The sequence below is a fragment of the Uranotaenia lowii genome, chromosome 1 (assembly GCF_029784155.1).
Source record: "Uranotaenia lowii strain MFRU-FL chromosome 1, ASM2978415v1, whole genome shotgun sequence".
Taxonomy (NCBI): domain Eukaryota; kingdom Metazoa; phylum Arthropoda; class Insecta; order Diptera; family Culicidae; genus Uranotaenia; species Uranotaenia lowii.
Genome location: NC_073691.1, coordinates 215,750,614 through 215,763,738, shown reverse-complemented (window position 1 = coordinate 215,763,738; position 13,125 = coordinate 215,750,614). Strand labels below are relative to the sequence as shown.

Genomic DNA, 13,125 nt, shown 5'->3' with positions numbered 1-13,125 from the left:
TGCCGCTTCCTAAGGGGGAAACTACGGGGATAAGACAGAGGGTTAAACACTGTCGGGGGACACAGGTAGAGAGGCTTTCGATGACGGGCGAGCCTCAAGAGTCGGAGTAGGATGTCGTCACCGTCGGGAAACATCCGAGTCGTAGCGCTCAAAGTCCCGAACGTGTGCCGTGACAGGTGCGAGTTCAGGACAAGCTGCTCTCGATCTGGTACACAACGGGCAGAAAAATCCGCGGGCCAAAAATCCTAGGGTTGCCAGCCAAGGGGGATAAAGAAGACCGATCAACGGTCGGAGTAGACTGAACCCATCGACGGGGGGCTGTCGAGTAGAGTGCGTCCGACCCCAGGGTTTAAGGCTACAAAGATAAGGCAACATCTTCTGCGTAGCGGATGCCGTAGGTGCGCCGCGTTCTTGCGTAGGATGCTCCACCTTCGGGGAGTATCCGAGTGACGCGGTTTCCAACAAAAGAAGCTGCGAGGGTAAGACTTGACTTCTTCGCAGTGGAAATCGTTGGGAAAGGGTTATTCCATAATAGGGGAATACCCACGGGTAGAGTGGCTCTCGACGTCGGGTGAGCCGAGTCGGAGTAGGATGACGTCTTCATCGGGAATCAACCGAGTCGTTGCGTTAAGTCCGCGCGTGCGCCGTGACAGGCGCGAGTTTAGGATAAGCTGCTCTCGATCTGGCACACGACGGGCAAGGTGGCGAATCTCGAATCCTGGAGATAAGAGGTCGAGCTTCGAGTCGTTAGAGGAGAGGTCAGGTCTCAAACCTTCAGGCGGAGAGGTTTGTGTGGTCAACCCCGGGGTCGGGTTTCGAGTCGTAGGAGGAGGGATCAGGCCCCTTACCAACAAGAGGAGGGGTACAAGTGGTCATCGAGTCATCGAGTCATTACGAGGAGAGGTCAGATTTCAAGTCGTTAGAGGAGAGATTGGGCCTTGAATCGTGCAGAGGAGAGGTAAACCTCGAGTCGATGCGAGGAGGGGTCGGATCTCAAGTCGTTAGAGGAGAGATCAGGCCTCAAGTCGCGAAAAGGAGAGGTTTGTGTGGGAATCTCGAGTCATTGCGAGGAGATGTCGGTTCTCAAGTCGTTAGAGGAGAGTTCAGGCGTCGAGTCGTAAGGATGAGAGGTTTTGCTGAAAGTGGTCTCGTTAATGAGTATTGCCTTGGAGCGCATAAGCGCGAATAGACCTCCCACTATTGAAGTATAGTGTACTAAACAGTTCGAGGTGGGAACCAGGTCTGCGGCCCCAGGTGGAGTTTAGGGAGTAGGGGGTATACACGGAGTATATCATGAGTCTTCCCATTGTACCCATGGACCCAGAGTAGCAAACTGGGGGGACGCGGTGGCTCGCCGTGCCTTGGAATACAATCCGTAAACCGGGATTTACCACCTGTGGTTACCAACTAAAAAAAATAACATTAAACTTACTAGCAAAAACCAGACATATTAAACGACCGGATGTTAGAACGCATTTGACCGCTAATTAACGTATCAGAAAAATCCACCGGAAAGCTTATAGGATATTCGACAATCAACAGGTCATTCGCTTGTGTGGTCACGTTCCGAATCAATCAAACTCTCGAAAGGTCTCGCTCGACGTAAGCGCCAAGCTTAAACGTGTTGATCGTGTCATTAAAATTGATTCTCGATTTTAGAACCGATATGACAGCTTACCTTTTACCGAACATAATTGGCCACAGAATGTTGCTTTTGTAGAAGGGGGTGGGTGAATGTGGAGCAGGAAAAGCTCATAAAAGCGGACTTTCCCTGTACTTGTGTCCTGTTATAGCATTTTACTGGCTCTCTTGCTACGTGGAATTTGAACCTGCCAGCTGCCTGCTGTCTGTGGCTCGATTGTGGGTGGCGGCCAGTCGGTCGGCCAGTGGCAGTGGTTTGTTTATTCATTGAGTTATGTGGCAACAGTTGTTACGAAATTGGCACCCAGCCATAATTTGATTTAAGAACGAGAGCGGTAAACCAATTGGGTTAATTGTTGGTTTAGTTCGATTGTTGGTACGAACAACAACACAAAAAATCTGTTCAGTAACTGATGGGGAATCGTAAAGGTTAATCATCAGCTTTGCTGCTATAAAGCGTAATTACGTGAGTAATTCGTTAGGTTTTATCTTATCTCTGAGAATGGTCCTCGTCCGATTCACCTAGAGGTGCATGCAAACATTTCTACCTTATCGAAATGAAATAAACAAACAATGATTCAGTAAAAACAATATAGATTTTTAACAAGGTAGAACTAAAACTGTTAATAAATAGCCATTGTGAGTTGTATTATCAGTGGATTCGGTCTTGAATTTTTATTTTAAAATGAAGTTTATCACATCAATGCTCTGTACAATAGTGATAGTCGGTATGGCTGAAAGTGATACTTTTAGCTGGGGTAAACGCCAGAATAGTAAGTTAGATAGTTTTGAATTCTGTTTGTATCATTTAATTGACGTTTTCCCATGCTTTAAACAGATGATCAAAAACTACACGTTCTCAAGCTTAAAAAAGGACCGTTGGATCAACCGGAGAATATTACCCTCGTTTTCAACTATGCCGTCAATCCGGTGCGAAACGAGCAATTGACTTGTGTCGAGATCAAATTCGATGGAAAATATGTGAGTTTCGGTACAGGTTCAAATTTGAAAAAATACAATATTAACCTGCTTTCGATGGCTGTTTCAGGGCGCCGTTGTCAAGCCAGGAAATTCGGATTTTAAGCGATCATTCAAAGTTTCAGTTTCGCCGCTTTCTCCAGTCAGAGAATTTGAGGGTGAAGCGACTATTTACGGGTTCGATAGCGCTTGGTTTTGAGGAGCTGCAAAACCATTCAAAGATGAAATCTCTTTCCTCAATTATTTAAAACTAAATCATCGAATACATCCGATCTGATCAATCAAAATTCTTCTTTATCAACGAAAGGAAGTGCTCATTCATTGATACACATCGTTTAGTAAAAAAAACTTCTCAATTTACCATTGAATTAAGTGTAATCTAATCATATCGTAGCATACTAGACAAAAAAAGCAACCTGCCCTCGATTACCGTTAATGGAAGACCAATAAGTTGAGGCCAAGTTTTGCGGGAAACGATCGCACGATGAAATTTCTTCTGGTTTTCTTTTTTCTGGCCCTGGTGGCGGCAGATTTCAAGTGTAACATAGGGATTGGCAAACGAAAATCCTGTAAGTATTGCACTTTATGAATTGCATAGTCTAATCTTTGAAAGAGTATTTTTACTTTTTAGCGGATTTTCCAATGCACGTTTTACAAATTGGCAAAGGACCTGTGGAGGATCCCGAGGAAATGGCACTAATATTTGACTATGAAGTAGGGCCGGACACAAACGACGAGCTAACATATATCCAATTTGAAGCTTCAGAACCGGTGAGAGTGTGATAACACTTGATTTAAAATGTTAATATTTTTTTATTGGGCTAACTTTTTTTAATCCTCTTGCAGAGTTGTGGTATCTATGAATTGAAAAAATTGGACCCGAGAAAAGGTTTCAAAATTGCTATTTTGTCAGCGTATCCGGTGAACAAGTTTACAGTGTCGGCCACCATTTATGGCATTCGATGGGCGATTCCAAATTAAAACTATTTGATTTTTGAAGGCATTAGATGCACGGATTATTTAAAATAAAATTCAATCAATCATTTAAAAAAAGGTTATTATTATATTGTATTGATATCATGAGCCTGAATGAAAAAAAATATTGTCATTGAGAATTAATACCTACTTAAAAATTTGTAAACGTAATTTCTTGGCATCACACCCCTCCAGCTCTAAAAGGCCTTTGTCAATCCAGGAAACTTGCGTACTTTAAGCTATCATTTGAAATTTCGATTTCACCGCTACCTTCAGTCTGAAAGTTTGCAGGTGAAGCTACTATTTACGGTTGCGATAGCAAATGGTTTTAAAAAGCTTAAAAACCATACATTAAAGCCCAAGAGTTGGTTTTTCATTTTTTTAAGCCAAATCGTCGAATACATTCGATCGGTTGAGTCAAAACAATTCCTTTTTATCAACGACACTGAGTGCTTATTCATTGATCATATTAGGGTGGCCCTTAGCCTAAATTTAACTTCTCCTACTGTTCAAAATTATTTGAAAATATAAAAATTCAAAATTTTATACCTATAAGACAAAAGTATTTGAAAATCATCACAATTTTCATATAAATAACTTTATTTACAACTAATTGATGATTTTTAAATATCTAGAGTCCAAAATACTACATCTTGAGAGATCCCGTTTCTATGATTTTTTTCAAATAAGTATAATCTTAACCAACTCTTTTTGGAGTATCAGCAAATGGTAATTAAAAAATAAAAATTAAGAATGCAATTTAAAAAAAAGATGTCCTCCCAACCATGTGTTTCAAATAATTTAACGTTTGTCCGGTTTGACCTCTGAAGTGAAGAAAACGAGCATATTGAAAACATAAATGGGTAAAATAACAATAGCTGGAGTAATGTACGATGCGGTAACGTAGGGTCCAATAATCGGTCGAATAAACAATTGATTTTTATAAATTTAAAAATTATGATAATTTAGAAAATGTAGTCAAAAATTTCAATATTGTTGATTTGACATTTTTGTCAATTTAGTTAAGTTTTAAATTTTGTTATTATAGACAATTTTGTCAATCATATCACTTTTGTTAATGGCATGATTTTTTTTTTTATAAAATTGACAGATTAAAGAAAATTAAAGACAAAACAACAAAAATTAACTGAAGTAGTAAAACTGATAAAAAATCGAACAAATTACAAAATTGACACAAGTTTACCAAGTTAAAACACCAAGTTTAAAAAAAATGACAAAATTGACCAAAATGATAAAAAAAAAACAAAATAGAAAAAATGCAAAAAATTGTTTAAAATTACCAAATTGACAAAAATGATAAAATTATTTACAAAATCGACAACACTAACAAAATTGATAAAACTAACCACATAATAACATGAGTGAATTTCATCGTTATTGCCATTTTTGTCAAAAATGACAAAAGTCGTTTCGGTTATATTTATCATTTTTGTGGTTTTAGTGATTTTTCTCATTTTTATCATTTTTGTGATTTTAGTGATATTTCTCATATTTATCATTTTTGTCATGTCTGTCATTTTCATCAGTTCTATCATTTTTGTCATTTTTGTTATTTTTGTCATTTTTGTCATTTCTGCCATTTCTGTCATTCTTGTCATTCTTGTCATTTTTGTCATTCGTGTCATTTTTGTCATTTTGGTCAATTTTGTCATTTTTGTCATATTTGTCATTTCTGTCTTTCTTGTCATTCTTGTCATTCTTGTCATTTTTGTCATTCTTGTCATTTTTGTCATTTTGGTCATTTTTGTCATTTTTGTCATTCTTGTCATTTTTGTCATTCTTGTCATTTTTGTCTTTCTTGTCATTCTTGTCATTTTGTCATTTTTGTCATTTTTGTCATTTTTGTCATTTTTGTCATTTTTGTCATTTTTGTCATTTTTGTCATTTTTGCCATTTTTGTCATTTTTGTCATTTTTGTCATTTTTGTCATTTTTGTCATTTTTGTCATTTTTGTCATTTTTGTCATTTTTGTCATTTTTGTCATTTTTGTCATTTTTGTCATTTTTGTCATTTTTGTCATTTTTGTCATTTTTGTCATTTTTGTCATTTTTGTCATTTTTGTCATTTTTGTCATTTTTGTCATTTTTGTCATTTTTGTCATTTTTGTCATTTTTGTCATTTTTGTCATTTTTGTCATTTTTGTCATTTTTGTCATTTTTGTCATTTTTGTCATTTTTGTCATTTTTGTCATTTTTGTCATTTTTGTCATTTTTGTCATTTTTGTCATTTTTGTCATTTTTGTCATTTTTGTCATTTTTGTCATTTTTGTCATTTTTGTCATTTTTGTCATTTTTGTCATTTTTGTCATTTTTGTCATTTTTGTCATTTTTGTCATTTTTGTCATTTTTGTCATTTTTGTCACTTTTGTCATTTTTGTCAGTTTTGTAATTTTTGTCAGTATTGTCATTTTCGTCATTTTTGTAATTTTTGTCATTGTTGTCATTTTTGTCATTTTTGTCATTTTCGTCATTCTTGTAATTTTTGAAATTTTTGTCATTTTTGTCATTTTTTAGGTTTTTGTAATTTTTGTAATTTTTGTATTTTTTGTCATTTTTGTCAGTTTTGTTATTTTTATCATTTTGGTCGGTCATTTGTCAATTGTGGCATTTGTGTCATTTTTGTCATTTGTGGCATTTGTTTCATTTTTGTCATTTTTGTTATTTTCGTCATTTTTGTCATTTTTGTCATTTTTGTCATTTTTGTCATTATTATCATTTTTTTTTTCATTTTTGTGATTTTTGTGATTTTTGTGATTTTTGTCATTTTTGTCATTCTTGTAATTTTTGTCATTTTTGTCATTTTTGTCATTTTTGTCATTTTTGTCATTTTTGTCATTTTTGTCATTTTTGTCATTTTTGTCATTTTTGTCATTTTTGTCATTTTTGTCATTTTTGTCATTTTTGTCATTTTTGTCATTTTTGTCATTTTTGTCATTTTTGTCATTTTTGTCATTTTTGTCATTTTTGTCATTTTTGTCATTTTTGTCATTTTTGTCATTTTTGTCATTTTTGTCATTTTTGTCATTTTTGTCATTTTTGTCATTTTTGTCATTTTTGTCATTTTTGTCATTTTTTTGTCATTTTTATCATTTTTGACATTTTTGTCATTTTTGTCATTTTTGTCATTTTTACATTTTTCTTATTATTGTCGTTTTTGTCAATTTTGTCAATTTTGTCATTTTTGTCATTTTTGTCAGTTTTGTCATTTTTGTCATTTTTGTCATTTTTGTCATTTTTGTCATTTTTGTCATTTTTGTCATTTTTGTCATTTTTGTCATTTTTGTCATTTTTGTCATTTTTGTCATTTTTGTCATTTTTGTCATTTTTGTCATTTTTGTCATTTTTGTCATTTTTGTCATTTTTGTCATTTTTGTCATTTTTGTCATTTTTGTCATTTTTGTCATTTTTGTCATTTTTGTCATTTTTGTCATTTTTGTCATTTTTGTCATTTTTGTCATTTTTGTCATTTTTGTCATTTTTGTCACTTTTGTCATTTTTGTCAGTTTTGTAATTTTTGTCAGTATTGTCATTTTCGTCATTTTTGTAATTTTTGTCATTGTTGTCATTTTTGTCATTTTTGTCATTTTCGTCATTCTTGTAATTTTTGAAATTTTTGTCATTTTTGTCATTTTTTAGGTTTTTGTAATTTTTGTAATTTTTGTATTTTTTGTCATTTTTGTCAGTTTTGTTATTTTTATCATTTTGGTCGGTCATTTGTCAATTGTGGCATTTGTGTCATTTTTGTCATTTGTGGCATTTGTTTCATTTTTGTCATTTTTGTTATTTTCGTCATTTTTGTCATTTTTGTCATTTTTGTCATTTTTGTCATTTTTGTCATTATTATCATTTTTTTTTTCATTTTTGTGATTTTTGTGATTTTTGTGATTTTTGTGATTTTTGTCATTTTTGTCATTCTTGTCATTTTTGTCATTTTTGTCATTTTTGTCATTTTTGTCATTTTTGTCATTTTTGTCATTTTTGTCATTTTTGTCATTTTTGTCATTTTTGTCATTTTTGTCATTTTTGTCATTTTTGTCATTTTTGTCATTTTTGTCATTTTTGTCATTTTTGTCATTTTTGTCATTTTTGTCATTTTTGTCATTTTTGTCATTTTTGTCATTTTTGTCATTTTTGTCATTTTTGTCATTTTTGTCATTTTTGTCATTTTTGTCATTTTTGTCATTTTTGTCATTTTTGTCATTTTTGTCATTTTTGTCATTTTTGTCATTTTTGTCATTTTTGTCATTTTTGTCATTTTTGTCATTTTTGTCATTTTTGTCATTTTTGTCGTTTTTGTCATTTTTGTCATTTTTGTCATTTTTGTCATTTTTGTCATTTTTGTCATTTTTGTCATTTTTGTCATTTTTGTCATTTTTGTCATTTTTGTCATTTTTGTCATTTTTGTCATTTTTGTCATTTTTGTCATTTTTGTCATTTTTGTCATTTTTGTCATTTTTGACATTTTTGTCATTTTTACATTTTTCTTATTATTGTCGTTTTTGTCAATTTTGTCATTTTTGTCATTTTTGTCAGTTTTGTCATTTTTGTCATTTTTTTTCATTTTTGTCATTTTTGTCATTTTTGTCATTTTTGTCATTTTTGTCATTTTTGTCATTTTTGTCATTTTTGTCATTTTTGTCATTTTTGTCATTTTTGTCATTTTTGTCATTTTTGTCATTTTTGTCATTTTTGTCATTTTTGTCATTTTTGTCATTTTTGTCATTTTTGTCATTTTTGTCATTTGTCGTTTTTGCCATTTTTTTGTCATTTTTGTCATTTTAGTCATTTTTGTCATTTTTGTAATTTTTGCCATTTTTGTCATTTTTGTCATTTTTGTCATTTTTGTCATTTTTGTCATTTTTGTCATTTTTGTCATTTTTGTCATTTTTGTCATTTTTGTCATTTTTGTCATTTTTGTCATTTTTGTCATTTTTGCCATTTTTGTCATTTTTGTCATTTTTGTCATTTTTGTCATTTTTGTCATTTTTGTCATTTTTGTCATTTTTGTCATTTTTGTCATTTTTGTCATTTTTGTCATTTTTGTCATTTTTGTCATTTTTGTCATTTTTGTCATTTTTGTCATTTTTGTCATTTTTGTCATTTTTGTCATTTTTGTCATTTTTGTCATTTTTGTCATTTTTGTCATTTTTGTCATTTTTGTCATTTTTGTCATTTTTGTCATTTTTGTCATTTTTGTCATTTTTGTCATTTTTGTCATTTTTGTCATTTTTGTCATTTTTGTCATTTTTGTCATTTTTGTCATTTTTGTCATTTTTGTCATTTTTGTCATTTTTGTCATTTTTGTCATTTTTGTCATTTTTGTCATTTTTGTCATTTTTGTCATTTTTGTCATTTTTGTCATTTTTGTCATTTTTGTCATTTTTGTCATTTTTGTCATTTTTGTCATTTTTGTCATTTTTGTCATTTTTGTCATTTTTGTCATTTTTGTTATTTTTGTATGTTTTTATAATTTTTCTAATTTTTATAAATTTTGTAAGTTTTGTTTTTTTTTTAATTTTTGTTTTTTTTTGTCAGTTTTGTTATTTTTATCATTTTGGTCATTTTTTCATTTTGGTCATTTTTGTCATTTTGGACATTTTTTTTCATTTTCGGCATTTTGGTCATTTTGTCATTTTGGACATTTTTTTTTTTTCATTTTTGGCATTTTGGTCATTTTGTCATTTTTTCATTTTTGTATTTCTTGTCAATTTTGTTAGTTTTGTCAGTTTTGTCAGTTTTATCATTTTTATCATTTTGGTCATTTTGTCATTTTTGTTATTTATGTTATTTTTGTAATTTTTTCATTTATGTTATTTTGGTCATTTTTGTCATTTTCGTCGTTTTTTGTCTTTTTTTTTATTTTTTGTCATTTGGTCATTTATGTTATTTTTGTCATTTTTGTTATTTGTGTCTTTTATGTTTGCTGTTATTTTTGTCATTCTGATCACTCTTCTTATTTTTGTCGTTTTTTGTTATTTTTCCAATTTTGTAAATTTTTTCAATGTCGGCCTTTTTTGCCAAATTTGTCCTTTTTGTCAAATTTGTCAATTTTTGGAATTTTTGGTTTTGTCTGAAATCATCGGAGTGGTTTAGCTGTGCCTTGCAAGCACCTTCTAATGACAAAATACAAATACACAGAAATCGTAAGAACTCGTGATTCGACAGGTACCTATAAAGGTATGTCTAAGACCCATAATTAATAATCTCTCAAATCGACTTATAACTATGCCTTTCTGTAAGAATTGTTAATCTTGTGAGAAAAATGATAAAATTCTCATTACAAAAATCACGAATAATTCTGGCAACACTGTATAAAGTTTAAAACTTAATTGAAGTGAAAATTCAAGGTCTGGGAGCAACTTTAAAAAAGACAAAGTTTAGTTTTAAATTAAGCGTAAAAACGTATAGCCTTTTTGTTTATATTTTTCATCACTTTTTCTTTGTTTAATCTTGATAATGGAGCATTTAGAAATGTTTAACAGTGTGTTCAATAACATTAAAGTGATTTTAGTTAAAATTCTCATTTAGCTCTTGAAAATTCTGAAAAATTTTAAAAAAATGTTTTAAATGCAAATAAATTGAGAAAAGTGATGAAATAGTCTCAGGGATTCTAATTTTGATTGTTTTTTTTAATTAAATGTGTGTAATATATTAAGAAGTAACAGCTAAGCAGATATCCCTGTAAATTTTTTTCACGTGTTTCAAAAAGGTTTGTAATATTCTACATTGCTATTCAATATAGAACTTCGACGGCACCAAAGTTTTGTGCTGTGCAGTGTAGCCAGATTTTTTAAAAAAAAATTCACTTTTTCCATAGAAAGTTCAATACACTTGGAGGTCTTCGTATGGGTGATATATTCAAAGAAGGGTCACCCTAATACACATCTTATAGTAAAAAAAATTCTCAATTCCCCATTGAATTAAGTGTAATCTAATCTTAGCGTAGCACACCCGCTAGAACGTGCTATCTGGCAGCGATTACCGTTAATGGGAGACCTTTCAGTTGAGGTCCAAATTTTGCGAAAAACGATCGCACGATGAAATTTCTCCTGTTATCGATAAGCTTCCTCGCCCTAGTGGCGGCAGTTTTGGGTTGTGAGTTTGGGATTGGAAAACGAAAATCACGTAAGTATTGCACTCCATGAATTGGAAAGTCTTATCTTTAGAAGAATGTTTTTGCATTTTAGCGGATTTTCCAATGCACGTCTTACATATTGGCAAAGGACCTGTAGATGATCCCCAGAATATGACATTAACATTCGACTACGCCGTAGGACCGGACACAAATGACGAACTAACGTACGTCGCTTTCGAAGTTTCAGAACCGGTAAGAAAGTGATAAAAATTGGCTGAAAATGGTGATCTATTTTTGTTGAGTTAATTTGTTTTCCTTCTTTTGCAGAGTTGTTCTTTCTCCGGAATTGAAAGTTTCGAATCCAGAAAAGCTTTCAAAATCGCTATTTCGACAATCAGTCCGGTACGAGAGTTTACGGGTTCGGCCACCATTTATGGCATTCGATGGGCGGTACCGAATTGAAAACATTTGAATTATAAAAGCATTAGATAAGGTTTATTAAAAAAAAATATTTTAAGGTATTTGTTTTTTCTACAAAGGTGATATACATTGATAAATACAAAGAAACGTGATAAAAAATATAGTCATTGTGAAAAAACTGGATATAACAAGCGTGATTTCATGAATTTACACCTCTCTAGCTCGGTATCGACCAAAGATAGTTGCCGTCCCATTATACTCTAGAACAGGTATTAACGAAGTCACGTTGATCCGAAATCCTCTACTAAAGTCTCCAGTTGGAACGTTATGGGAACAATCCTTGAAAAAAAAATATTTTTTTTAATCTGTAGATTTGACTAGATGTAAATTAAAAAAGAGTCATTATACCGTTTCCGACATCTCAAACCGAACGTAGGTAATCTCCTCGTAGGTGGTGGGATCGACAGCATAATCGAAAATCAGTGACAAGAAGGCCGGTTGAGCAGCCGGCCCGCTTCGAGCCCTGAGAACGTGCATCTGAGTGCCACCTGGAAAGGGTTGGTAACGGGTATCGTAATTATGTTCCCTCGGATGACACTGCCCTGCAGTTATTAAATACCAGCACTCGAGAGTCCTAAACCGAAAAGGCAACCCGTGGCAATTTCAACGCCCATTAGACAGACCAGAGCTACCACCGGAAGGAATTTCATCGCAGAAGGCTTTGAATCTTTCGGAACAACAATCGAATAGATACTGAAACATTGCCAGTACGATTGCTTCGATTTTTGTTGTGTTTCGCATATGTTGAAGATAAGGATAAGATAAAATCGAAGCAGGCGAAACGTGTTTCGCCGATTTCCTTCGTTATTTTGATATTGTCCTCTGGTGCGGAAACAACTTTAAGGTATTTCATTGTTTGTTAAAATTTACTTGGAGAATATTCTATGCATGATTGCATGATATAATCCAAGAAGTTTTTTTGTTGTGTCGATCAATCGAAAACGCTCACTGAAGAAGGGTGTAAGTTGCTATCGAAATACCGGTATATGAACTTTTTATTTACCGTGGTTGAATTAAAAGGAATCTTTCTATTGCTTTGATTCAGTTGAATCATTCAACCAAGTAGGCTCACAACACAATAGAGTGTGGTTTGATAAAAAATTAAATGTGTTGTTATTTTGCCGAAGGCTAAATTTGTCATAACTTCGACCAAATTAAAAAATTCTGAGTAATTTTAAAGGTCAAGGTTCAGGAAATAGAAAACGTAATCAAAAATAGTCTTGATTTGGAAAAAGGGTTGTTCATAGTGAACATCATAGATGGTGCACATGATGCTCAAAATGGACGCTGTCTCAAAAACCATTTGATATAAGTGAGCATTACATTATTAGGCAGTTTCACAGAAAATTTTATCAATTTGTATCCATGCATTCAAAAATTATTAACAAAACGTGTTGTATTTTTTTTCGAATAAACTCCTTAATCAGCTCGAAAATGCAAGTGAAACTGGGCGTCTAAGCCACCTTTAAAAAAATACTAAGAATCCAACGATTGGTGAAAGTTTAATCTATGCAGATGTGTCATAAGCTCTCAGAAACTAAAAGAATTTTGAAATGCAAAAAAGTCTGAAATCTCCCTAATTTTGATTAAGGTTAATCCAATTCGAAATAAAAACGTCAATATTAAAATGTGGATATCAAGAATTAAACAATGCTAACAAAGAAAAGCAGGCTGAAAGTCTCTTGAGAAGATAAAATTCCCTATAAAACACAATGTACCTTTATGACACGCACGTTATAACAAAACATCGAACTTCAGGATTCAATAGAAGGTAATCTAATCACATCCACCATATATCTGCGTAAAACGAACAATCTGACTTCGATTGCTGTCAGGAGCGACATCAGGTATCAAAATTTAACGATAGACTCTATCTATTTAAAAACATTTGAATACAAAAGGAACAGTTTCTGAATTATTAAATCGAGAAAAGACTATGGAACGAAATTAGAAAAT

The 13,125-nt window shown here is 32.4% G+C and overlaps 4 protein-coding genes across 5 annotated transcripts in view; 2 read left to right on the top strand and 2 right to left on the bottom strand.

The window, feature by feature from the left end:
* LOC129747744 (tubby-related protein 4) overlaps nucleotides 1-13,125 on the bottom strand; it is an 81,155-nt gene that overhangs the window by 44,231 nt on the left and 23,799 nt on the right. The gene's annotated exons all lie outside the window — the stretch shown is intronic.
* Nucleotides 2,309-2,966, top strand: LOC129747793 (uncharacterized). Its single transcript, XM_055742142.1, has 3 exons — nucleotides 2,309-2,414; nucleotides 2,480-2,622; nucleotides 2,690-2,966. The coding sequence occupies exons 1-3, from the start codon at nucleotides 2,327-2,329 to the stop codon at nucleotides 2,816-2,818; spliced, it is 360 nt and encodes a 119-aa protein (XP_055598117.1). The 5' UTR covers nucleotides 2,309-2,326; the 3' UTR covers nucleotides 2,819-2,966.
* LOC129747774 (uncharacterized) lies at nucleotides 10,630-11,277 on the top strand. The gene is made up of 3 exons (XM_055742122.1): nucleotides 10,630-10,739; nucleotides 10,802-10,941; nucleotides 11,017-11,277. The coding sequence occupies exons 1-3, from the start codon at nucleotides 10,652-10,654 to the stop codon at nucleotides 11,149-11,151; spliced, it is 363 nt and encodes a 120-aa protein (XP_055598097.1). The 5' UTR covers nucleotides 10,630-10,651; the 3' UTR covers nucleotides 11,152-11,277.
* Nucleotides 11,168-11,849, bottom strand: LOC129747783 (uncharacterized). Its single transcript, XM_055742131.1, has 3 exons — nucleotides 11,729-11,849; nucleotides 11,518-11,657; nucleotides 11,168-11,448 (listed from the first exon to the last, which is right to left on the bottom strand). Exons 1-3 carry the CDS (start codon nucleotides 11,817-11,819, stop codon nucleotides 11,317-11,319), a joined length of 363 nt encoding a protein of 120 aa, XP_055598106.1. The 5' UTR covers nucleotides 11,820-11,849; the 3' UTR covers nucleotides 11,168-11,316.

Excerpts from the sequence above, each read along its gene's own strand:
- LOC129747774 (XM_055742122.1), top strand. The coding sequence starts at position 10,652 with ATGAAATTTCTCCTGTTATCGATAAGCTTCCTCGCCCTAGTGGCGGCA. Across the intron at positions 10,740-10,801 it reads GATTGGAAAACGAAAATCAC|CGGATTTTCCAATGCACGTC; the intron begins GTAAGTATTGCA and ends TTTGCATTTTAG. Across the intron at positions 10,942-11,016 it reads CTTTCGAAGTTTCAGAACCG|AGTTGTTCTTTCTCCGGAAT; the intron begins GTAAGAAAGTGA and ends CTTCTTTTGCAG.
- LOC129747793 (XM_055742142.1), top strand. The coding sequence starts at position 2,327 with ATGAAGTTTATCACATCAATGCTCTGTACAATAGTGATAGTCGGTATG. Across the intron at positions 2,415-2,479 it reads CTGGGGTAAACGCCAGAATA|ATGATCAAAAACTACACGTT; the intron begins GTAAGTTAGATA and ends TGCTTTAAACAG. Across the intron at positions 2,623-2,689 it reads TCAAATTCGATGGAAAATAT|GGCGCCGTTGTCAAGCCAGG; the intron begins GTGAGTTTCGGT and ends TGGCTGTTTCAG.
- LOC129747783 (XM_055742131.1), bottom strand. The coding sequence starts at position 11,819 with ATGAAATTCCTTCCGGTGGTAGCTCTGGTCTGTCTAATGGGCGTTGAA. Across the intron at positions 11,658-11,728 it reads TTTAGGACTCTCGAGTGCTG|GTGGCACTCAGATGCACGTT; the intron begins GTATTTAATAAC and ends AACCCTTTCCAG. Across the intron at positions 11,449-11,517 it reads GGTTTGAGATGTCGGAAACG|GATTGTTCCCATAACGTTCC; the intron begins GTATAATGACTC and ends TTTTTTTTCAAG.